This window comes from Lepidochelys olivacea (genome assembly GCF_965140295.1).
Source record: "Lepidochelys olivacea isolate rLepOli2 genome assembly, chromosome: 5".
Lineage (NCBI taxonomy): Eukaryota > Metazoa > Chordata > Testudines > Cheloniidae > Lepidochelys > Lepidochelys olivacea.
In genome coordinates this window covers 45393620-45420811 of record NC_140415.1, presented here as the reverse complement: position 1 = coordinate 45420811, position 27192 = coordinate 45393620, and the positions used below count along the sequence as shown (strand labels likewise).

General features: G+C 40.0%; 1 protein-coding gene across 1 annotated transcript in view; it reads left to right on the top strand.

Annotated features, from left to right (window-relative positions):
- Nucleotides 1-27192, top strand: part of JMY (junction mediating and regulatory protein, p53 cofactor) — a 131539-nt gene that overhangs the window by 52197 nt on the left and 52150 nt on the right. The window contains 3 exon segments of the mRNA XM_084628362.1: nucleotides 521-671; nucleotides 8153-8322; nucleotides 25559-25724. Coding sequence (XP_084484488.1) covers nucleotides 521-671; nucleotides 8153-8322; nucleotides 25559-25724 — 487 coding nt within the window.

Sequence of the window (27192 nt, the reverse complement as noted above, 5' to 3'; positions counted from 1 at the left end):
GGGTTGAAACAGAATGTTTTGTTTCAACATTTACTAAAATGTCTTTTTTTTCCTTTTCTTCCTTTTTCTTTTTCTTTTTTTTGGTTTGGTAGACACTTTTGTGAACTCTACACACATTTTCTAACCGTTCAGGATCAACGGAAGCTGCAATTTTTGACAAATAAGTAATTTGCTGAAAAATTGTGCCTAGTTCTACCTCAGAGTACAACTTGCATTGACTTCAGACTGCAAACCTTCATTGGTTGAAGCATTTAAGCTATTTTGACTTGTCGAAGGTGGCTTTGGTTGCAACGTAGTATGGGCTATTCGTTTACTAATTTGTTGTTTTGAGTTTCTGTTCTCACAGTAAGAATGTTAGTGAGGCCCTAGACTTGTTCTTTTTCAGCATAAATGAGCATTTAAAGTTTTTTTTTTCCCCATTTAAAAAAAAATCATTTCTATTCACCCAGGTTGACTGCAACTAGCTGCCATTGACAGAATTTAATTTGTTGATGTTAATGATGGACTGATTTATTTTCAGATCTCCATAGAGAATGATTACCTAGGTCCCAGGAGAATTGAGAGCCTACAAAAAGAAGATGCAGATTGGCAGCGGAAAGCCCACATGGCTGTCCTTTCTATTCAGGATCTTACTGTTAAGTACTTCGAAATAACAGCCAAAGCACAGAAAGGTAACCATTTTCCACTGTCTTATTTTTTTCACATAAAGGTTATTTGAAATCGAAGTTGAATTTTAATAGTTCACTTTTCCCCCCTTTTTTAAAAAAAGTATCTGAGAAACTACAGGCCTCTTAGTTTGACCCTAGTTATATGCAAGGTCTTGGAACAAATTTTGAAAGAGAAAGTAGTTAAAGGCATAGATGTTAATGGTAATTGGGATAAAATGCAACATGGTTTTACAAAAGGTAGATTGTGCAAGACCAACCTGCTCTCCTTCTTTTAGAAGATAACTGATTTTTTAGACAATAGCAATGAAGTAGTTCTAATCTACCTGGATTTCACTAAGGCATTTGATAAGGTTCCACATGGGAAATTTTTTATTATATTGGAGTAGTTGGGGATTAGTATGAAAATTGAAAGGTGGATAAGAAACTGGTTAAAGGGAGACTACAATGGGCCATACTGAAAGGTGAATTGTCAGGCTGGAGGGAGGTTACTAGTGGAGTACCTCAGGGATCAGTCTTAGGACCAATCTTATTTAACATTTTTATTATGGTACTTGGCACAGAAAGTGGAAATGTGCTAATAAAATGTGCAGATGACACAAGTGGGGAGGTATTGCCAATATAGAGGAGGACTGGAATATCATACAAGAAGATCTGGATTCCCTTATAAACTGGAGTAATAGAAATGGGATAAAATTTAATAGAGCGAAGTGCAAGGTCATGCATGTAGGGACTAACAAGAAGCATTTTTGCTATAAGCTGGGTATGTATCAGTTGGGACTGACAGAGGAGGAGAAAGATCTGGGTGTATTGGTTGATCACAGGATGACTATGACCCGCCAATGTGATGCAGCTGTGGAAAAGGCTAATGCAGTCCTAGGATGCATCAGGCGAGGCATTTTCAGTAGAGACAGGGAAATGTTAGTACCACTGTGCAAGGTACTGGTGTGACCTCATCTGGAATACTGTGTGAAATTCTGGTTTAAGAAAGATGAATTCAAACTGGAACAGGTGCAGAGAAGGGCTCCAAGATTATCCCAGTAATGGAAAAACCTACCTTATGAGAGGAGACTCAAAGAGGTGGGCTTGTTTAGCTTAACCGAAAGAAGGCTGTGGGGAGATATGATTGCTCTTTATAAATACATCAGAGGGATAAATACCAGGGTATTTATTTCCAGGGTGGAAAAGGAGTTTTTTAAGTTAAGCACCAATGCAGACACAAGAACAAATGGATATAAACTGGCCATCAACAAATTTAGGCTTGAAATTGGATGAATATTTCTAACAATCAGAGGAGTGAAGTTCTGGAACAGCCTTCCAAACAGAGCAATGGGGGCAAAAAACCTAACTGACTTCAAGACTGCGCTTGATAAGTTTGTGGAGGGATGTTATGATGAGACTGCCCTCAATGGCATGTAGCTGATCTGTGACTGATAGCAACGTCACCAACGGCCAGTAATGGGACAGTAGATGGAGAGGGCTCTGAGTTACTACAGGCAAATCTTTCCCAGGTTTCTGGCTGGTAGGTGTTGTCGACATGCTCTGGGTCTAACTAATTACCATATTTGGGGTCTAATTCACTGGGTTAGATTGGCAGAGACCCTGGGGGGTTTTCATCTTCTTCCGCAGCATGGGGCATGGGTCACTTGCAGGTTTAAACTAGAATAAATGGTGGATTCTCTGTAACTTGAAGTCTTTTTAAATCATGATTGAGGATTCAGTAACTCAGCCAGAGGTTATGGGTCTATTAAAGGGTAGGTGAGGTTCTTTGGACTGCAACGTGCAGGAGGTCAGACTAGAATCGATGATCACAATGGTCCCTTCTGACCTTAAAGTCTGTGATGTTGTGCTTTTCTTTCCCTTAGAGGAAACTAGAGCTTTTTTTCCCCCCCGCTTTCATCCTGTTTCTGCCTGTCCATCTCTCTCTTTAATCAGTCCTCCTTCTTGAACAACCACAATAGCAAACAAAAATGCCCCCTCAATGCAATCGTGTTTGTGCTCCTGCACAGCAGCACTTTTTGTGATTAGGCAACCCCCATGCAGACGAGAATTCCTGCAGGATATTCTTCTTTTTCAGGCAGGTGGCAACCATAATATCAATTTTGTCTCACTCTTTCATCTGACTCAGCTTTTCTTGTTCCTTTCTCTCATCAGTTAGACCTTACAGAACTGTAAGAATCTTGTAAACCTATGTTATCTTGCTACACTACTGAGAGAATACTTTACCCAGGTTCATCTGCAAAAGGTATCTGCTGGTTGGAAGTCTGGCAACTAAGGCCTTTTCTATATTAGAAAATGCACCAGTTTAACTAAATCAATTTAAAAGTTACTCTAGTTAAACCCTAAAGTAGACATGCTTAAATTGGTCTGACTCTTCCTTGTATTGATTTAGCTTAAGTCAGTATCTTACCAGTGCAAGCTACACTGATTTAAGCAAGGGTTAAACTTGTTTAACTACAGTGAATTTTTAAAGACCTCATTTAGTTAAATAAGTGCACTGTGTAGTATACACAAGACTTTAAGTCAGAAAGCATGTTAACTGATAAAGAAAAATGTTTTCCTGTGACTTACTTGCCATCAACGAAGGTGAAGTAGTTAGAATGGTCCCTTGAAAAAATGTGTTAATTACTTAACGTTAAACAATCTGTTCCACCTTGTATTTAGTTGTGACATTCTGAATAGGTTTCCCAGACCTGAAGAAGAGCTCTGTGTAAGCTCAAAAGCTTGTCTCTCTCACCAACAGAAGGTGGTCCAATAAAAGATGTTACCTCACCCACCTTGTCTCCAATATCCTGGGACTGACATTGCTACAGCACTGCATCCATCCATCCCTCTGTTGTCTCTTGGCTTATATTTAGATTGTCAGGTCTTTTGGGCAGCTCTTTTTGTTCATATTTGTACAGTGCCTGCCACAATGGGGTCCTCATCTATGATTAGGGCTCCTAGGCTCTATGGTAATTCTAAGAATAATAAAAATAAGGACAGATTTTGTTACTGAGTGAGGAAGCAAGGTGTGAGTAACCATGTTACTAGCTTACCACTCAACAGCTATCCCTTATTGAGGGTACCACTGCTTTAAACACCTGGGCCCGGTTTTAGGCCTAAATTTCTTTGAGGATCTGGGGCCTGGAGACTGATTGCTTCATCTGTGAAATCCTGAATTTCAGCCAGTTTTGCTTAGCAGAAGTGTTCAAGTAATGTCATGTAATTGCCCTGCATAGTTTAAATCAGTGAATGGTTTTCTGTCTCAGCCCAAGTAGTGGTTGATGCTCAAAATAAATGAGTCCTAATCTTGATCAGGCAAGGGACTTTTGCTATCCTGGAAGGTTCCTGAAGAAGTTCTGTTTCATCTGGTTATGACCAGGTCTTCCTGTACTCTGTATGGTTAACTTGAACCTAATTCTGTAGCAAGGAGCCTGGATTTTCCAACAGCTTCAAATTTTAAAATAAAATATTTTTGTTACGTTAAATACACAGTCTACAATATTCACTGTGGTGTTCAATTTAATATTAAAGTGTAATTTTGTTGCCCCATAATTCTTAATTTTCTTAGTGTTGCAGATTTGTATTGAACACACAACTGCACTGTAGAAGTTAAGGGTAGCTGGAGGCTTTGGTAGGTAGAAAATGACATTTGGGATTCTTAGCAGTTGGGAACATATGGGAGGCAGTTTAGAATTTTAGGCTAAACACATCAGCTGGATATTTCTGTTAAATCAGGGGCCTCAACCTGGAGGTCATAAATAAATATTGGGGAGTCGCAGTTATGTTGCCCCTCACTTACTGCTATTTGGGGGCAGATGGTGGTTCCTTCTGGAGATAGTTTGTACCATTGTGCTAAAATGATTAGTAGTGAAATAATATCGGCATTTAGATTGCCATTATAAGGGCTCAAAGATAACACTCAATAGGTAGGTTTCAGAGTAACAGCCGTGTTAGTCTGTATTCGCAAAAAGAAAAGGAGTACTTGTGGCACCTTAGAGACTAACCAATTTATTTGAGCATAAGCTTTCGTGAGCTACAGCTCACTTCATCGGATGCATTCAGTGGAAAATACAGTGGGGAGATTTATATACATAGAGAACATGAAACAATGAGTGTTAACATACACACTGTAAAGAGAGTGATCACTTAAGGTATGTTAACACTCATTGTTTCATGTTCTCTAACATACCTTAAGTGATCACTCTCTTTACAGTGTGTATGTTAACACTCATTGTTTCATGTTCTCTAACATACCTTAAGTGATCACTCTCTTTACAGTGTGTATGTTAACACTCATTGTTTCATGTTCTCTAACATACCTTAAGTGATCACTCTCTTTACAGTGTGTATGTTAACACTCATTGTTTCATGTTCTCTATGTATATAAATCTCCCCACTGTATTTTCCACTGAATGCATCCGATGAAGTGAGCTGTAGCTCACGAAAGCTTATGCTCAAATAAATTGGTTAGTCTCTAAGGTGCCACAAGTACTCCTTTTCTTTTTACTCAATAGGTAAATGTGGAAGCTTACATTTATTTTAAAGATATTATTCAGGCTGTTTGCAGACTTGGGTCTCTATCATTCATTTGGAAAGTTTTCTTTACAACCAGTAAAGCTAAAATGTAGGGCCCTGGAAGTATCATAGAATCATAGCCCTGGTCTGCACTGGTGGTGGTGTGTGTGTGTGTGTGGGGGGGGGGTCGATCTCAGTTACACAACTTCAGCTATGTGAATAACAGAGCTGAAGTCGATGTGCTTAGATCGACTTACTGTGGTGTCTTCACTGTGGTGAGTCTGCTGCTGCTCCCCTGTCGACTCCACCTGCGCCTCTCGCAGAGCTGGAATCGATGGGAGAGCGCTTGGGGGTCGATTTGTCGCGTTTAGACTAGATGCGATAAATCGATCCCCGCTGATTTGATCGCTGCCCACCAATTCAGCTGGGAGTGTAGACATACCCTTAGATATGTAGGATTGGAAGGGACCTTGTAGGTCATCTAGTCCGGTCCCCTGCACTGAATCAGGACAGAGAATTATTTAGATCAGAGGTTTCTAGACTTTTCTTACTTTATACCCACTTCCAGATCAACCAGCTGCTTGCGTACCCCCAGTGATGCTGTGAATATAAGAAAAGTGACCATTTGTATCACTGTTGTTACCACTGTTACACAATTTCCATAAATTTGGTACAAAGTATGGCATATAAGGCATCAATGGAAAAGTTATGATTTGCTAAGTATGATTATCTTCTTTATATGCATGTCATCTTTGTATCTGAAGTTATAAATTTTGGCTATGTACTTGTATCTTAAACATGTATTGTATTCGTGGGTGACTTTCCCAGATAGCTGTCTTGCCCTAATGTAAACCTATGTCAGAGGTTATCAAACTGCCACTTGCGAGCTGCATGTGGCTCTTTCTACAGTTAAAATGTGGCCGCCCCTCCTCCCCCTTTCTCTTCGTACCAGACTGGGGCAGGGAGCTCAGGGTTTCAGCCCCATGAGAGATGCCTTCCCGGGGTTGGGTCTTCAGCAGGAGTGGGGCAGAAGCCCCGAGCCCCAGCAGGCACCTCCCATGTGTCTGAAGCCCTAAGGCACTCCCCCCACCCTTGTCCCACCACAGGGCTGAAGCCCCAAGACCCCTGCCACAGGACAGAAGCCCCCAGCCCCAGCAGGTGCGCTTGGTTCTCAAACTTTTGAAGATTATTGTGTGTGGCTCGGAGGGTCAGTAAGTTTGGCCACCCCTGGGCTATGTATTGATGGCCCATTAAGATCACTCCACTCTCTCATATGGCCCATTGAAGAAACTCATCCCGCTCAGCAGGTCTTCTTGTGGATGCCTCAGACAGTGAGGAGCCAATGGCCACCCCTTGTGATTCAGCAAAACATATACGGACATGTGATATGTTCATGTGACCCCGGACTCATTCTTGGGCTAGTAACTTTCCATACACAGGCTGTGGGCTTTCTTTGGGACAGTAAATTTCCATGCACATGGCAAAGAATAGAAAAGACACATGAGACAACTCCATTTTGCTTCTTTCCTGCTCTAATTCTCTGTGCTGTGGATTTACAACTAAAAGGAGCATCTTGAACTATGGACTGAGGATCTTCCAATCTTTTGGAAGTTACCAGAGACTTTTGCAAGCCAGCAGTCTATTCCATCACTGCTACAAACCTGATATAAGGATTTTCTAATAATTTTTGTATGTATATGATCTGTTAACCATTTATAACTCTCTTCTTTTATTAATATATCTTCGATTAGTTTACTAAGGATTGGCTGACAGCATGATATTTTAGTAAGATCTGAAATACATATTGACCTGTCAATAAGTGTCTGATCCTTTGGGATTAATAAGAACCTCACATATGGTGAAATGGGTTTTCAGTAATTTCTCAATATATTAGACTTGGCTGTCTGGATGGAAGCCAAGGGCTGGAATGCCTAAAGGGGACTGTGTATTGGCTTCTGGTTAACCAGTGTGGTACTTCGGAAGCTGTTTTATTACCAGCTTGGTGAATCTAATTATAGAATATACCACCAGCTTTGGGGATTGCCTGCTCTATTTCTTGCAGTCTTCCCTGAGTGTGGCATTCTCAGTGTGGTCCATCCCAGGTACCCTGTCGTACACACTTGCAGATCTACCAGCTGCCCATGTCCCCTACCCTTCTCCGCACTGATAGTGTGTGTTTTCTTCTTAACACTACCTGTTTTTAGCCATTTGTCCATATTTCACTGTTACGTAGAGATATAGTTATAGTGCGAAGTAGGCAACTGAAAAAAAGCCCCTGACAAAGTTCTGAGCTCAGTTAGATTGGACAGTTTCTGGGCAACTGAACACAGGCTGTTTGATTATTGGAGGTGATGGCTCTCTACATCAGCATCTCTGTATATCTGTGTTCTCATTGTAAACTACCATATTTTATATAACAAATTCCCACAGAGTTTTAAAGCTTTGTCTGGTTAGCCTATTAGGAAAATGCAGTAAATAAAATAATAAATCCACCATTACGTAATTTCTCCCACATACCCCACAGAGATGTCTGAGGGAGGAGGTGTTCCAGGAGGTTTGCATATTCTTGTTGTTTATTTTAAAGCCTTAGATTCTCTGTCAGTGGGTGGCTTTTGTGGCTGGAGTATGATGATAAACCTGGAAACTTAACATGGCGAGTGCCTCAAACAAAGTAAACAGAAATTTGAAACAAACTAGGATTCTAAAATTTTACTAAATTTCAAACTGTCTGCAGTGGTCAGGAGCAGAAGTACATTGGAGACTGACAGTTCTGGGGAGATTATGTAGTTGCAGAAATCGTGCATCATGTTTAAGCTCCTGGAAACTTATTTTCATAATAGCTATTACTATTGCAGATTACTATATTACTATTGTTGATGTGTTTATAGGAATTGTGATAGCGTTAACAAATTGTATATGAAATTTGACAGCACATCAAATTTCGTGTATTTTATCTGTATTAACGGAGCTCTGTTTTTCTTTTACAGCTGTGTATGATCGAATGCGAGCAGATCAGAAAAAGTTTGGTAAGGCAGCATGGGCGGCAGCAGTAGAACGTATGGAAAAGCTGCAGTATGCAGTTTCTAAGGAAACACTGCAGCTGATGAGAGCTAAGGAAATCTGTTTGGAGCAAAAGAAACATGCACTGAAAGAAGAGGTAATTTCTCATACAAATCTATTTAAAATTAAAAATATTGGGATTTGTTGTGAATTAATTCTGAGTTTAGTTTTCTTAAAGATTTTTATGTAAACATTTATAAGGCTATTTACAAAAAAATCTCTAATTTTTTACCATTGCAGAGGGAGATGCTGTCATCAGTCTTGTTGGGCAGATGGCAGCAAGTTGCAATGTAGATATTGTATTGTACCATTTTCCTTCCATATTTTCTGGTACCCTGTGTTGTCTCCTTCCTTGTACTGTTTAATAAGCAGTCTAGAAACTCTTTGAGAAGACACGTTTTAGTAATCTTAAAATTACTGACAATCTTAGTGGAGCAAATAGAATGGGAGTGTGGAGGGGAGGAGTAGGATCAGAAATCTCCTAGTGTATAATCTCAGCACATCATTGTTCCAAAGAGCTCTTGGAGGCCTGAGAGCAGCATTGGATCTACAGTGGCTCAATGTACATCAACATCTGAGATCCAGAAAAAGGTGACAGTCTCCCCCCTCCCCCCAACAAAAACAAACCTCCAAAAATCACTGTCTATAGGGAGTGGGGGTGGGGGGAAATGGTAGCATACTTGGTGAAAGCTGCAGAAGCAAGAAGCTTTGTTTTAGGTTTTCATTGTCTATGTGGAAAATTTTTGCTCCTTCAACTTTCATGAAAGACGTTACTCACTTTGTTTTGATGATGTTTGTGTGTTTTACTATAAATGACTAGAATTCTACTGAATTTCCAATTTGCTTCAACCATGGATATGTAAACCTGCCTCTTTCTCTCTCAAGAAGTATTTAAGCCTGTTTCACTAGCCAAAATGATTCCAGAATCATTGAATCATATAAATGATTAATATGTGCACAAACAGAATCTTCTAACTTTGATTTCAACACAGAATTTTCCATGTGAACAAATCTCTATATTGTAAAATCATATCACTTTTATCACAAATTAGCGCATTAAAAAGATAAATACAAAGTAGCATTGTTTGGATGCTGTTTCTATGTTGGAAAGTGCAACAAACCGCTCCTTGGACTTAAACACTTATGCCTGATTTATTTTTGGCAAATTCAAATTTTTCTCCTCAGTTTTTGAATCCTTGCATCTAAACGGGCTTCTTATTGTGTGCTTTATCCACAAAACTTATGATGGTCTCTGAAGTCCCATAGTGTAATCATGGCGTTATTACATGGTTGGCCAGGACCAGTCTGCTGCTCCTTTACTGTGGTAAAAACAGTCATACAGTATATCTATAGTCTGTCTCTCTATATGCATATGAGCTAGGGAATAGGTGGAGTAATCAATATAGCCCTTACATGCAACTTCTAAAGTTTTATTTATTTGTAACTGTCTGTTGTATTCAGGGAATAGTAGGATAGCTGGCATGTAGCTGACTAATTCCTGAAATCTCTATGGATAACTAAAAAAGGTTGCTTAAGGGATTGTGTCTTAACATTTTAGAAGTTGTGACTGGAAATCCTGTTAAGGGTGTTGTCCTTAAAATATTTCTATCAACTTTTTCATCGTAATGATACATTCTTTTCACTCTTCTTAAATAAACTAAATTAAAACAAAACTGTATATTGCCTTTTCCTATATACAAGTTGGAAAAAGAGCACTCCAATTCCACAAAGATATCTGTTGAAAAAGCCATTTTAGAAAAGGTGATAGCTGTTTAAATTGACCACGCTCAAATAAGCCACTGTTGAATGTAATGCAGTCTCTGCTTTTAAAGCCTTGCCTAAAATAGCATCATCAGTGCAGGGAGCTGGACTAGATGACCTCGAGACAGCCTTTCCTGCCCTACATTTCTGTGATTAGGGCCATAATACACCACTGATGCAGCTCCACTGGTATTAGCCTTGGTGGAAGCTGTACTGTGGTAAGGGTTCATGGATTTTTACCACCATCTATACCTCTGCTTCCATTTTTGCTACATTGGTGGAACCTTACCAGTATCGAATTGTGAATACTTATTTGCCAGTGTATCCACAGTCTTGGAATTTATGAATCAACACCTGGGGCCTCTGAATTGGAGACAAAGGGACAAGCTAGTCTTGTTTTTTTCTTTGTTTTCACCTCATAGTTAAAGCGTAACCCTTTTCTGTTGTGGTCTGTAAGAACAGCCACATCTTTACATAACTAAATTTCTGTTTCTGCATTGTACCTCCTAAATTCCATCTGTGATTGCTGTGCTCATGCGTTGTTTGAGAGGAACTATGTAAAGAGTAATCAGAGGTAGACCAGATTCCATTTTATGGACTGGTTGCCAAGTCTTGTCATCATGATGGCAAACAGAAATGTATTAAATCACAGTGAGCGCTCCCTTTCTCTATACATACGTAAAATTGTTTGGATACATGGAAGTGTGTTATTGGTCAATGCATTTCCACCAGTGTCTCATTGCAGACTTTTTACTTATTGCTGAATTCCATAGACTTGACCTGCTCTGTAAATAGTTTGTTTATAAATCTGTTACAAGATTATTTATAAATAGAGAACATTGCATCAGATTATTATAAGATCCCTCACCAAAGACTCCTAAGCAAAGTAAGCTGTCATGGGATAAGAGGAAAGGTCCTCTCCTAGATTAGTAACTGGTTAAAAGATAGGAAACAAAGGGTAGGAATAAATGGTCAGTTTTCAGAACGGAGAGAGGTAAATAGTGGTATGTCCCCCAGGGTCTGTATTGGGACCAGTATAATTCAACATGTTCATAAATGATCTGGAAAAAGGGGTAAACAGGGAGGTGGCAAAATTTGTAGATGATACAAAATTACTCAAGATAGTCAAGTCCAAAGCAGATTGTAAAGAATTACAAAGGGATTTCACAAAACTGGGTGACTGGGCAAGAAAATGGCAGATGAAATTCAGTGTTGATGAATGCAAACCAATGCACATTAGAAAACATAATCCTAACTATATATATAAAATGATGGGTTCGAAATTAGCTGTTAACGCTCAAGAAAGAGAGCTTGCAGTCATTGTGAATAGTTCTCTGAAAACATCCACTCAATGAGCACTGACAGTCAAACCGAACAGAATGTTGGGAATCATTAAGTAAGGGGTAGATAATAAAGCAGAAAATATCATATTGTCTCTCTATAAATCCATTTTGAATACTGTGTGCAGATGTGGTCGCCCCATCTTAAAAAAGATATATTGGAATGGGAAAAGGTATAGAAAAGGGCAACAAAAATTATTAAGGGTATGGAACAGCTTCCATATGAGGAGAGATTAATAAGACTGAGGCTTTTCAGCTTGGAAAAGAGATGACGAAGGGGAGATGTGATAGAGGTCTATAAAATCATGATTGGTATGGAGAAAGTAAATAAGGAAGTTACTCCTTCTCATAACACAAGAACTAGGGCCACCAAATGAAATCAATAGGCAGCAGGTTTAAAACAAACAAAATGAAGGATTTTTTTCACACAACACAACCAGTGGAACTACTTGCCAGAAGATGTTGTGAAGGCTAAGACTATAACAGGATTCAAAAAAGAACTAGATAAATTCATGGAGAATAGGTCCATCAATGGCTATTAGCCAGAATGGGCAGAGATGCAAAACAATGCTTTGAAGTGTCCCTAGCCTCTGTTGTCAGAAGCTGGGAATGGGTGACAGGATGGATTACTTGATGAGTCTCTATTCTTCTCATTCCTTCTGAAGCACCTGGCATTAGCCACTGTCGGAAGACAGGATACTGGGCTAAAGGGACCATTGGTCTTGACCCAGTATGGTTATTCTTATGTCCATCCAAAAATGTACAAATCAGCAAAGCAAAAGGTGAAAGCAACAGATATCTTTTTAAAAACCTTGTAAGATATATACTCTGTAGATTGACACATTACATGAAAGCAAAATCATTTCCTTCTTTTCTTTCATCCTGGCTGATGGGGAATGCTGTTTGTCTTTTCATGCCCATTAAGATGTTGGATGGGAGGGGGAACTCTACTTATTTGTGGGAGACTGGTCTTTTCAGTCACCTTCTAGATTTTTATTTTTTTAAAACCATTTTTAAGTTCCCTACTGCATAAAACTGTTACCAGAGATCTCCAAAGGCTAGTGATATGCTCCTGGTCTTTTGGCTCACCCAGTGCCCTGGCTGACCACAGCATACATCTTTTGAGGATGACCCTTCAAGACTGCATCTTTGACCAAGGGCTCAGGCTCTCATCACATTTTCCTCTGTGGTCTGAGTTTTATTTTCCTTCTTTCTGGAAGGTCCTGATTGTGACTGTCCCCAAAAACAGTCATTGATCGAATTATGTTAACACAGTGATTATTTGATGTAGAAAGTCAGAATCTAAATCAAAATAAACCATGACAACAGCCTAGGGAAAGCCTATTTAGCAGGAAAAAGATCATTATTGTGTATTACTTAATCAGGATAAGTCTTGCATCCCAGCAACACTTGTGTGGCTTTGTGTTCAGTGGCCTTACCACCAGATAGCCTTGTCTATTTCTCTTAAGTGTGCAATCCATCATTAGCAGCAACAATGTGAGCACTTTGTCCATATACAGGCAATATTTCTCAGTTACAGCACTGTAAAGAAAGTTTATTCTCTCTTGCATATGCTTAACTTTAAGTTCCTGTTCACTGCTTTGATGAATAGAGGTGAGATTACTCAAGTGCTTAAAGTTAAGCATGTGCTTAATGGCTTTATTGAATTGGAGCCAGAGAGATTAAGTGATTGCGTAAATTGATGCCGGACATTGGTCACAGAGCAGAACCCAGGTTGCTGGAGTTCCAGTCCAGTTTTAAGACTTTTCTTACTCCAGAAAGTTTTTCCTGTTTCTTTTCACTGTGTTAGCCAGCTTGAGATTCTACACACACATTACCATTCCTACCATGAATGTCATCAATTCAGCAAATATTCCAAATTGGAGGGCAGATCAGAGAACTGCCAAATTACTCTTTAGTTGCTAACACTATGTAATTTTTAACAATGCTGATTTTCTTTCTTAAATTGATGGACGTTATTAGCACTAATTTTATCACTTCAGATAGTTAATGAATGGCTTGTGTAAACTTTTAACGTAAACAGTTTAAAGGAAAAATATACTGTGGATACATGTCTAGGGAAGTTCCCTTCTCAGGTAGTGACACAGTATAAGTTCCCTGGTATACTAGAAATTTGGATGATAAAGAGTAGGTTTGGTGCAATTGTGACACTTCTGATACAGCGCTTTCCTTTTACAATGAGAAATAATTTCTAAATGCCAAATACCAGGCTACACTGTCTGACATAAGAACACGATTTCTGTGTTCTATACCTCTCCCCCTCTTTTTAGGGGAAGAATCAAGCCTGTTATCCTGTTTCAGAGTATTTTACAAGCTATTAATTGTTTGAATGTGCCATCAATGTCCCACTTGTTCTGTTGGCCACAGTCAGGAACTTAATGTGGATGCCCAGTAATAGACTGAAATAATGTGTCTTGGTGTTACTGTGGTATGCGAATTACAAACTATGTTTTCATAGTTTAGTGTCTGGTCAGGCTATGCCTGCTATTGTAATGAGAGTAGACGGTACTACTTGCAGCTCATCAAATCCACTGCCTTGTGAGGTGAATTTGGGAGGACGTAAGGCTAAGGGAGCAAACCATGACAGAAAAGCCCCACAGCCTTGTGGGTGAATTTGGGAGAATGTAAGACTATGAGAGTAAACTCAGTCAGAAAATCTATAGTGGAGACCCAAAGGCAGTCAGCTACTAATATCTTAGTATCTTTCTGCCAACTCCTGCAGTGGATCAGGTACCAGATGTATTGGTTCTTCCTCTCTTCTGGATTTCACCAGTGATGCTGAGAGGGGTGTCCTGATGCATAGGCAACTCAGGGCCTCCATGTCATCTGCCCAGGCTTGCGACCTGCAGAAGTACTCCAGCTTCACCTCGAGCATCGACACAACACAGGAGGCAGCAGTTCTAAGCTCGTACTCAATTGCTGTAGAGTTGAGCACCTGGGGCTGTCTCAGACAGTGGGAGAGATCATCGTATCTCACTGGACAACTACTGCCTGCCATAAAACTGGGCAGCTCCCAGACAATAGGGTGGTGTTCCTCCACAGTCTGCCTGCTTCAGTGGGTGCTTGGAGCTTAGAGTTTTATAACATGACAAGTGAACTGTAACCAACACACCAGGCAAATCAAGTAAAAGAAAGAAAACATCCTTAAAAATAGGGTACTGGAACGTTCGCACCATAACAACCAGATTATCTGAGGACCTTCAAGAAATCAATGATGCACGTAAAACTGCTGTAATAATGAGCTGAAACGACTCAGTGTGGATATTGCATCACTCCAAGAAACACTAGCATTAAGTGGCTCTCTCAGGGAAAAAAACTACACATTTTTCTGGTAGGGGAACAGCGTTGAAGAAACGCGAGAGCACGGAGTGGGATTTGACATCAAGAATTCACTTCTGGGGATGGTTGAGCCACCTATAAATGGATCAGAGAGAATTTTTGTCACTATGCTTGTTCACATCTGAGGGCCCAGTCAACCTTGTGATTGTGTATGCCCCAACACTCTCCTCGTCTTCTGACATCAAGGACCAGTTCTGTGACCAGCTGAACACCACCATCAGCAAGATTCCGAAACATGAATATGTTTTCCTGCTAGGGAACTTCAATGGAAGGGTGGGAGCTGATCATGAAGCATGGACCAACTGTCTTGGTCAACATGGAACTAGTAAGATGAATGGAAATGGTCAGAGACTGCTAGAATTTTGTTCCCATTACAACCTCTGTGTAACAAACGCATTCTTCCAGACAAAGCCACAACACAGTGTGTCTTGGAAACATCCCAGATCTGGCAACTGGCACCATTTGGATCTTATCACAAGGCGTACCAATCTTAACGCTGTCCTCATTACCCATAGCTACCAAAATGCTGATTGCAACACAGACCACTCTCTGGTATGCAGCAAGGTTAGACTTAAACCAAAGAAAATACACAGATCTAAAGTAAAAGGATGTCCTTATATTAACATCAGTGCCATTGTGGACCAAGAAAAGTCACAGCAATACAAAAACATACTCCCAGAATCCCTTGACTCCAGTGATTGTGCCACAAGTGCCCAGCTGAAATGGGAGCAACTGAAGAATACAATCTACGATCAGCCCTGTCTGTCTTTGGGAAGAAGAAAAATAAGACTAACGAATGGTTTGACACATATCCCAGCGCGTTGACACCAGTCATAGAGGCCAGATGCACAGCCCAAACCAACTACAAGAGAGACCAAATTAAAACACCTTACAAGCATTGAGAGTGGCAAGAACCAAGGTAAAAAAAACTGCTTGACGCTGCACCAATGACTATTGGCTGCACTTATGCGAAAGCATCCAAGTAGCAGCTGATGCAGGGAATGTTAGTTAATGTTAAGATGAGCTATTAGCAGCAGGAGAAAAAAAACGTTTGTAGTGATAATCAGGATGGCCCATTTAGACAGTTGAAGAAGGGGTAAGGATACTTAACTTAGGGAAATAGATTCAATATGTGTAATGACCCAGCCACTCCCAGTCTCTATTCAAACCCAAGTTAATGGTATCTAGTTTTTATATAAATTCAAGCTCAGCAGTTTCTTGTTGGAGTCTGTTTTTGAAGCTCTTCTGTTGCAAAATTGCCACCCTTAAATCTTTTACTGAGTGGCCAGAGAGTTTGAAGTGTTCTCCTACCAGTTTTTGAATGTTACGATTCCTGATGTCAGATTTGTGTCCATTTATTCTTTTGCATAGAATCTATCCTGAATCATAGTGCAGCTTCAGAGCTTAAAGGTCTACTAACAACATGATCTTCTCACTGAGACAACTACGAGAGAAATGCAGAGAACGAAAAAAGCCCCTTTACATAGCCTTCGTTGATCTCACAAAGGCGTTTGACCTTGTCAGTAGAAGTGGATTATTTGTGCTTCTGGAAAAGATTGGCTGTCCCCTCAAGCTCTTAAGCATGAGTTGATCTTTCCATGAAAACATGTATAGCACAGTTCAATACAGCGGCTCAGTCTCTCTGCCATTCCAGATTTGTAGCAGAGTTAAGCAAGACTGTGTACTTGACCCAGCTCTGTTTGGGATCATCTTCTCCTTGCTACTAAAATAAGCTTTTGGTTCTTCAACTGAGGGAATCTACTTGCACACAAGATCTGATAGATAGCTGTTCAATCTTACAAGACTCAGATCTAAAACCAAGACTCTGGAAGCCCTTATCCAAAACCACCTCTTTGCTGAGGACAGAGCACCATCTCTAAAACTTTATGGACCGTTTTTTCCAAAGCCTGCCAATAAGCCTAAAAAAGACTAACATAATGTGCCAAGGAGTTGAGGAAGCACCCTCTATCAAGATCAACAACTATGAACTTGAAGTAGTGAACAAGTTCACATACCTGGGCTCCACTATCACAGTCAAACTTTCACTTGAAATGGAACTCAACATCTGCATCGGAAAAGCCACCACAACAATGTCTAGACTGAGCAAGTGGGTATGGCAAAACAACAAACTGACAGAACACACAACGCACGATAAACACAGATCTTTATCAGCACACTTTTGTATGGAAGCAAGATATGGACCTTATACTCTCATCAGGAAAAGAAGCTCAACAGCTTTTATATGCATTGCCTTTGTTGAATCTTTGGCATCTCTTGGAGGAAGAATCACCAACACTGAGGTGCTCAAGCTGGGCCAGCATACCCAGCATTCAAACACTCCTCAAACAGAGATGCCTCTGCTGGCTTGGGCATGTGTGCTGAATGAATGATGGCCGCATCCCAAAGGACATCCTCAACAGTGAATTGCCATCTGGAAAAAGACCCAAAGGGCAACCAAAATTGCATTTCAAGGATATGTGCAAGTGAGACCTCAAGAAATGGACATGGATGTGGACAACTGGGAAGATCATACTCAAGACCGCAGCCTTCGGAGACAAGAGCTAAACAAAAGTCTCTGGAGTTACGCAAGGAAGTAGTCCATCTTAGGAGAGGAGAAAAGAGCTCACAAAAGGCAGAGCCCAAAGGGTTGAAATATCTTTAAATGTTGCAGATATGGCAGTGATTGTGTCTCTCTCGAGTGGGTCTCTTCAGCCACAGCTGCAGCTGCCATAAAACTGACTAAATTCTTTACCTCTCAGGGCTGTATACCCGTGGTCTCTCGAGACTGAAAGATGCCTACTAATTCTCAGTTGCAGTGTTTCACTACAATATAAATGTGTAGAACCTAATTTCTCTGTAAGAGATGCTCCAGTCATATCAGGCTGCTAATTATATATACAGAAATTTATTCAGTAAAATACAGTAAAAATGTTTGAAATTTCATAATGTTTAATAATATTCTGAATACTTGATTAGCAGTGAAATGTTTTTACAGGTAAATAATATAGATTACAAGGTCAGAAGGGACCACTGTGCTTATCTGGTCTGACCTCCTGCATAACACAGACCATAGAATTGCCCCAAATTAATTTCTGTTTGAACTGGAGCATATCTTTCAGAAAAACATCCAGCCTTGATTTACAAATCTCCAGTAATGGAGAATTCACCTCAACCCTTAAATTGCTATATGATTGATTATCCTCACTATTTAAAATGTGCACCTTATTTCTAGTCTGAATTTGTCTAACTTCAGCTTTCAGTCATTGGATCTTATTATACCTTTGTCTGCTTGATTGAAGAGCCCATTGTCAAAGTTGTGCTTCCCATGTAGGTACTTAGACTCTGATCAAGTCATCTCTTACCCTTTTGTTAAACTAAACAGGCTGAGCTCCTTGTATCGACTGATACAAGACATATTTTCAAGTCCTTTAATCTTCCTCGTGGAGCCCACTCCATTTTATCAATACCCTTCTTGAATTGACACAGTATTCCAATAGCAGTCACACGAGTGCCAGATAGAGGTAGTATACAACTGCCCTACTACTGCTCAAGATTCCTTGTTTCCCCAAGGATCATAAGTCCCCACAGCATTGTATTGGAGACTTATGTTCACCTGATTATTCACCATGGCCCCCAGGACCTTTTCAGAATCATTTCATCCTGGGATAATGCCCGTCAACATGGGGGACTCTAATCATATCACCTTCCTTTAATTCTTCATTGAGTACCATATCAGCTGTTTCATTATTTTCCTGGAATCAGTGTCAGTCTGACAGGCGCGGTCATCCCACTTATCATTTTTAAATACTGGGAGAATATTAGGTTTTTTTCTCTAGTGTTCTAAGAGGTATTGAAAATCAGCATTAATGTTTTTAAACTGGGGGATGCAAATAATGTAAACCTGCTGATTTTAAAAATATCTAATTTTAGGAGCTGTTTTTAATATCCCCCTGAACTACTATTGGAGTAGAAAGTATTTCATCCTCATATATGGCTACGTCTGGCTTTTTTTTCAAATTCAGAACAGATATTTATTGAACACTTTTTTTGCCTTTTCTACATTATTTTTCTTAGATGCAGGTGTGTATTTCATGTAGGTGCGCATATGCACCCAGCACCCTGAAGCCAGAGAATTTTGCCTAGCAGTACCCATAGGGCTTGCGCCAGTGCACTGTGGCCCTAGCTCCTCCCTGGCCATATGAGGGCAGCACTGCCTCGAACCTCTTCACGGCTGGAGGTGAAACTTGGTATAGTGTTTTCACCTCACATTTTTAGTCTGTTTTCTGAGGGTTTTTTCCTCTAGATCAGTGGCTCTCAATCCACGGCTTATGTGACATCCTCAGGGCCATACAGGTAGTATATATATTTTATGGGTGCGGTCCACATGGGACAGAGAGAGCTGCATACGCGGCCCACAGTGTTAAATAAGTTGAGAACCACTGCTCTAGATAATAGTAGTACCTTAGGTTTAGTTTAGTGTTATCATAGTGTTGTTTATAGTAGCTGGGTGCCATATGTGTTGCCTTTACCAGGGCTCAAGCATTGTCTACCATGAGGGTGCGGGGGAAATGGGACCATCCCCAATACTGATCCCCACGTGAGGTGCTTTTGTCTTGGTAATGGACACGTTAAAGAATGGTGTGCCATTTATAAGTCGTTCAAAAGACCGCATATTCCAGTTACATTACATTCACATTCATTAGCATATTTTCATAAAATCATATGGAGTGCAATGTCACATACTCTTTGCTGCGCGGTACAGAGGATAGAGTTTTTAGGGGTTGTGTTTGTCTCTTCCTAGGCCAGAGCATTTCTCCCAGAGTCTGAATTCCAATTTATTCAATCTCTAATGACAGACCTCAAGTTTCATCTAATCACAACAGCCCAAAACAGCACAAGGCTCCTAGGGCACATGGCCTCTTACACTTATGTAGTACAACGTGCAGGGCTGCACCTCAGGCCCCTCCAGATGTGGCAGGATTCAGTGTACATGCTAAGCCATCTTCATTGGGGGCCTGTGATCACGATACTATTTAGTTCTGATTTTGCTGAATTGTGACTGGATCCTCATCATTTGTGTAGGCGTTCTCTTTCTCAACCCTCAGTGACTCTGGTGTCAGATGAGTCTGCTCTAGGGTGGAGAGCCCACCTGGGGCCCCTCCAGATTCTGGGTCTTTGGTCCTTGCGGGAACTCTCTTTTCATATCAGTGTCAGAGAACTCAGGGCTATGCATCTTGCCTGTCAGGTTTTTCTACCTCATAACAGAGGGGGAAACTCATTTGTTCTTATAGACAACACCACAGCTATGTTTTACCTCAAAAGGCAGGGAGGAGCTCACTCATCCGTCCTTTGTTGAAGCAGTTGACCTGTAGGAATTTTTGAATAGCCCATTCAATCAACCTTGAGGTCTCTTACTTTCCACAGATGCAGAATGAGCTAGCAGACGACCTGAGCAGGTCATTTTTTAGTCACCACAAATAGTCTCTTTGCCTGGATGAATTTTCCAGCGGTGGGTGACTCCCCAGATTGACCTATTTGCAAACAACTTTCTGCTCCCTGCAAGGCCACAGTCCGGGCTCAATCACAGATACCTTTCTGCTACCCTGGACAGAAAAGCTATGCTTTCCTCCCGATCCCACTCCTACAGAGTGCTACTAAAGATTAAGTAGGACCATGCCTGGTTTATATTAATAGCCCCAGCATGGTCCTGCCAGCACTGATTCCTCCACTCTACTTGACCTCTCAGTGACATCTCCAATTTCATTCCTGTTGCACCTAGATCTGATCTCCCAAGATTGTGGTCGTCTACTCCACCTGAACCTGCAGTCCCTTCACCGAATGGCCTGGAAGCTCCATCGCTAAATTCCAGAGAACAGTCTTGCTCAGAGCAAGTTTTTCAGGTCTTACTAAAAAGTAGAAACCCCTCCAACAGGACACCTCCTTGTCAAAATGGAAGCAGTTCTCTATCTGGGCTTGTCAAATCAGCATCTTGTCAATGCATTTGTCCATCCAACATATACTTGACTGTCTGCTGCACCTAAAATACCAAGGCTTAGCAGTTTTCTCTGTCAAGGTTCATCTGGCAGCTGTATCAGCTTTCCACCTTCACATGGATAACCGGTCTGTTTTTTCTAATGGTATGACAATCAGATTCCTTACAGGTCTGTAAAGGTTTTACCTTCAATTAATGGAGCCCGTTCCTCCATGGGACTTGAACTTGGTCTAGTCTGGACTTATGAGACCACCATTTGAGCCTTTAGTAACGTGCTCCTTACTACACCTTTCCTGGAAGGTGGTTTTCACTTCTGCCAGAAGAGTCTCTGAACTGCATGCCCTCACTTCTGAACCATCATCTACAGTCTTCTTTAAAGATAAGGTGTACTTACACCATCATCTGAGTTTTTCCTCTAAAGTAGTTTCAAATTTTAAACAATCAGTTTACTTACCCTTTTTTTTAAACGCAAACCACACACAAATAGGGACAAGCAGCGGCTACACACTTTGGATGTTAGACAAGCACTGGAGTTCTACTGAGACAGGATCCATCCAACTGTTCATGGCTATAGTGGACAGAATGAAAAGCCTTCCAATCTCCTCACGGAGAATTTAGTCATAAATGACTTTCTGTATCAGCGCTTGTTATGAGCTGGCAAATGTTTCACCAACAGACAAGCTGACTACTCACTCCACAAGATCTCACACATCCTCAACAGCATTCCTAGCGCAGATCCCTTTCCAGGACATTTGTGAAGCAGCAACCTGGTCATCGGTGAGCACTTTGTTCTTCTATTACACCACTACCCAGTAATCTAGAGACTATGCCAAATTTGGTGGAGCTGTACTACAATCCGTAGACTCCAGTCCCTCCTCCTATATTATTTCTTGGGAATCACCAAGAGTGGAATGTACATGTGCAAAGAAAGAATAGTTGTTAATCTTTCACAACTGTTTGAGATGTGTTGCACATGTCCATTCCACAACTTGCCCTCCTCTACATTGAGTTTCCAGGATGATTCTACAAAAAAAATGATTCTGAAAAAATTGTAGTCTTAATAATGAACCATTTTTTGTTGACGTTTCCACTATTTTCATCTATAATGGACCAGTACCATTGCTAGGATTCTCCTGTTCCTAATTAACTTCTTCTCATTGTCCTTTTCTGTGTTGGCCATAGACTTCCCCTTGTGTCCCATAGACTTTTTGTATCAATTCCTATGTTCAGTACTATCAACTTCTGTGTGTGTGTTTTGATAGTTGCCTTTGCTTCCTCTTTAAGCCAGGTTGATTTTTTTTTTCTGTAAACTTTTTCTTTAGCCTTCTTTCTGAATTGTGATTTTTGGTCATTTAGTACAAACGGTCTTAAACAATTTCCAATTATCATTCATATTTTTTGGTTTAAATTCTTTCTCCCAGCTACTTGAATCATAATTGTTTTCAGCTTTGTGAAATTGGCCTTTTTAAAGCACCAAATATATCTATTATTAGTTTGGTCTTGATTATTTTTGCACGTAACTAATGTGATCAAGTCATGATCGCTCGTACCTATGTTACACTAATTTTTAATTCTGATATCAATCAAGATGATGTCTAATATAGAATTCCCCTGTGTTGGATGCAACACTTTTTGAGTTAGGAAAGTATAATCTGTAATAATTAGAAATTCCAAGGATGTTTTGTACTGGCAGCATGAGATTTGTTTTATATGTTGCTCAGATTGAAGTCCCCCATGATAAGTGGTTAAGGAACCAGTCTTCCTATTCTCTAGTGCAGTGTTTCCTAAGCAGTGTCCTTCAGCACGCTGGTGTGCCATCAGGCATAAACAGGTGTGCTGTGGAATTTTGGAAAAGTCACTTGTGGGGGTGAGGCGGGGGGAATTCTAATTATTTTAGTTAGTGTCAAAACCAGATTAAAATTTGTGATGTTGCTCTTTGGGTGTACGTGCGTGAGGCAGACACATCACACTATGCTCAAATTACCTTGCTGTTTGCATAGTATCACGTGGGAGCCATGTTTTCTTTTCAACGGTTAAGTTATCGTGGTGAATTTTGAATTGAAGACTCTAAAACAGACACATATTTGAAGAAAAGAGATTCTGGTGCCTCCATATCTACTTTCAGTGATGAAGCTGAATGTGAACTGAAAAGCAAAGTGGTGAGCCAACACTACTCTTAAGAGCTATTTGCAATTTGGATTTTTGTGTACAGGTGAGCCATCTTTTCCTCTTCTGCAATGTCTTGTGTGTGAAGAGAAACTTTCAAACCATGCAATGGTGCTAAGTAAGTTAAAAAGACACCTTATAAACAAACATCTGTCCCTTGCCAACAAAGACAAATTATTTTTTTGAGCATTTAAAGGATCAGAATGAAAAACAAGTGCAAATGATGAAAGATTGTGTAACTGTTTCTGATACAGTTTTGGAAACAAGCTGCTTGGTTTCTGAGCTTGTAGTGAAGACAGATAAACTACACACAATTGCAGAAACATACGTTTTATCAGTATGCAAAGAAATGGTGAGAGTTATGTTAAGTGCAAATTCAGTCAATGAAATTGCAAAAGTTCGCCTTTCAGATTATGCGATATGTCGCCACATTGATGACATGTTGGCTGATACTGAGACTGCATCCACGAATGTGGACTTGTTAGCCAACAGTTGAGCATGACCATTGATATCTGTTGATCCATCACTCTGCAATGCAAATTTTCCCCTTGATTTGATTTTTTGTTAGAGCAGTCTCAGCCAACAATTTGCCAAATTTGCAAAGGATGGACTGCACTTTATTTTAAAGTTTGGTGACATGTCTTTGGACTCCTTCTGGTTGATGGTGGCAGATCAGTACCCAGTAATGTTACACCGTGCTATCTCCATTCTGTTGCTGTTTTCAGCAATGCACCCGCTTAAGTTTTTTAAGCCCAATTTGCATCAAAAACAAAGAGAGTGCCTGAGATTGGTGGAGCAAGAGCTCCAAGTTGCATTGTCCACATTTCCTGCCAGGATTCAATGATTCTGCGCACAAGGCAAGCTCAAATTTCTCATTAAATGTAAGTTTTCGTTTAATAATTTTAGCATGCCACGTACATTTTATTGAAGTCAGCGTACCTTAGACTGGAAAAGGTTGGGAAACACTGCTCTAGTGTGATCTGGTGGTCTAGAGCAGACACCAACTAATACCCCATCTTCTGCTTTATCTGTTAGGATATCAATCCTTAACTGTTTATGATCATTTTCTTCTAAGTTGCCAATGACTTGGAAACAGATAATGCCTTTTTGGACAGAGTGCCAGTCCATGTTTGTCCACTCTATGTTTCAGTCTTGTGTGGAAACATGCTTTTCTAGATTAATTCAGAAAACTCTTTAAAGATAATTTCAAATCAGTAAAAACTGGGAAGCCAATTTATGGCTGACTATTGATTAGAGTGAGGTTTTAATCCTTGAAGATGCTACCATAACTTAAATCTACTGGGAAGTAAAATTTTGTTATTTTTAATTAAAAAAAAAAAAGCAAAACAAAAAAAACCTTTCACTTTGTTTTGCACTTTCTCACGAGATGGCCCCACTTCCTGGTTGAGGATTTATAATATAGAAGCTGGATTCTCTTTCCTCAGGAAAAGAGGATGGGCAGACTAGAAAAATGCATCCAACTGAAGCCAAAATGTCTTTCTCTCCTGCCTCAGCTAGGAGGGGATCCAAACTCCGTAGACGCTGGCAGGGATTCATTTTGTTAGGAAGTTGGGTTTGGCTTTGGCAGTGACTGGTAGGTGGGAAGGAGAACCAGAGAAATCCAGAGCCTAGATTCTCCTATAAAATGTAGCAACAGATGAGAGATTCCTTTCGATATCAGCTGACTATGCAGTTCTGAACTCCTACCCCCACTTTCCAGCCAAACAGGATCTGGCTGCTATGCATACTTGCCTACAGTGGAAAATGGAAAAGCTTGGAATTTTCATTTTGGCTGTTTCCTGAAACCTCGTCTTACGTGTTCCTTTCTGATATATGACCGGAAAAATTGACATAATTGTTTTAAACCTGGAAAATTCTCTATTCTCTTACTTTACCTCCAAAACAATTAGGCTCAAGAACGATCAACTTTTCTACCTGACTAAAAAGGATCCAGTGTCCTCTTCTTCTCTCTTCTGTTCATTGCTGCAGCACTGGGTGTCCTGAGATTTTGAAGGGAGGCCTGAGAAATGGCACAAAAGCCTGTGGTTAGGCAGGTATGCTGCTTTATGTCAGCATCTAGGAAGGTTACCCACAAAGTGTGTGAGAGTGGAAAACATGGAGTAAAATATTTATATTTTATTTGCTGGAAGATTCCTCAGTTGTTGTCCCATTGAGAGAAAGAGAGATACATCTAGTCATTTTTTTAGTTCACCATGACCTAGACTGTCAATCTTAACTTCAGTTTTCTAGGTTTTGTTGGTATAACAGCCTCTAACAATTTTAAAACATTTTTGCATCTAAGCTAACACAGTACCGAATGGTTACATTAGACCTCTATTGCTCTATTTACAAAAACAAACAAACAAAAACATGAAATACAGAAACAGAAGAAACAGGAAGTTGGGGGTGTACCTCTCTCATCCTGAAAGAATGGACAGTCATAAACTGTAAGCTGATGTAATAGACCTCCTAGTGCTATACTGAAAATATGTTGACTATTACATCTGAAGTGAGAGTAGTCAAAACTTCTCCTACAGCATTGACAGTATTCAGTTCAACCATATTTACGATAATCTGAACTCTCTCTCTTAAAACTAGTTTTTGGCATGTTTTAATTTTTTTAAACATAAAGATGAATATCTCGGGCTTGGTTTTACTAGGATCCTGTAGTCATGTATCGTTCACTTTTTCTTTTTTTTCCTTCCTCCATTCAGATGCAGAGTTTGCAAGGTGGTACAGAAGCCATGGCCCATTTGGACCAGTTGGAAGCTGATTATTATGATCTACAGCTTCAGTTGTATGAAGTGCAGTTTGAGATTTTGAAGTATGAAGAGCTGCTGCTGACAGCACAACTTGAAAGCATCAAAAGACTAGTATCAGGTACAGTATACATTTTATGGGCATAATTTGTGTTACCTAAGACAGTACTAATACTGAACTGTAAAACTTAGAATCAACCATTTTAGCATTCTTTAAATAAGTAAAGATTTAGGACTTTGAACATAAGTACAATTAAAATAAGTTGAAATCTGCATCGAGGAGAAGGAGGTAAATTTTTAAATCTTTATGTATTGCTTTGTCTCCTTAACTTCAGTTGGAATCACATACCTAATGTCTTATGCAATATTGGGAAAAATTAGGGCTGGAAAGGAAGGAATTATTTTCTAAGTGTTCTTGTGTACTGCAGGTTTGGCTAACTTACAGGAGTTGTTGCTCTCAAAATTTCTGAAATAAGTGTTTAAGTGTAGCATGTGGCTGTCAAGGAGGTGTCAGGCAAATCAGAATCCTCTAGGTGAGCTTTTGACACATTATGAAGCATTTATGTTGCCATTGTAACAGAGTTTAGATCAGGGACACACAAGCTGTGGTCCCTAGACCTGACGTAGCTCACAAATCATTTAAAACCAACTCATAGAGATGGTGCAGGGAAATTTAGTGTGTGTGTGTCCAGCCTGGTCTTCTGAGTTTTCTTATGCTTATACTTTTACTCAGATGTTAGCTTTCTATGCTGGCTCAGTGCTAAAGGACTTGTGGAGGAAGTGTTCATCAGAAAAGTCACTGTAGAGCAGAAATTTTCAAATGTGCTCATATTGTGAGTTACATCTTGAGATACAGCACCTCATGGCACCTTTTCTCCCATTCACAGTAGTGTGGACTGCTTCTTCTCACATGTGTGATCCTATAACATCCTTATGGCAATTACTGTAATTGAGCCCATAGCGAAAGAGAGCTTAATACATTTTTAGCTGTCTTTTAATGAAATTTTGCAGTCAGCCTAGCCAGCTCTCTGCGGGCTGTGAGTAAGTGCTCAATAGACAATTCTTTGTTCACAGACTGCGTTACGATATGATTCTAGTTTTGATCCTGATGTTACTGCACAGTTTACTTTCATGCAGCTAATAGGGAACCTATCTAGTAAGAGAGACAAAGGAGGAAGAAATAGTTAAATCAATGTTCTTTGAATTAGTATTAGCAAAACTATAATGTTATGTTGACTTTTATATCTGGAAGGTTCACTGAGTAATTTGAAGGACCTTTGAGTTGAGGTACATTGTCACCGGTACTTGGATTCAGTTTGGATATTGAGATTATTCCACTATTACCAACTTTTCCACCAAAAGAACAGTGGACCTGCTGTAAAAGTAGTATACATCACTTTTTGCTCATGGTACACATAGGCAGATGATTACTGAATCCAAAAAATTCTTCATAGCTCACTGCTTAAGTTACCCCCAATTTTTTTAAGTTCTAAAAATATTCTTATTTCTCAATATTACACTTTTATATTAAGCCTTTATCCAAAAAAGCATAAAGGGTTTGGCTGACTTTATTGAATGCAACAGTCTGT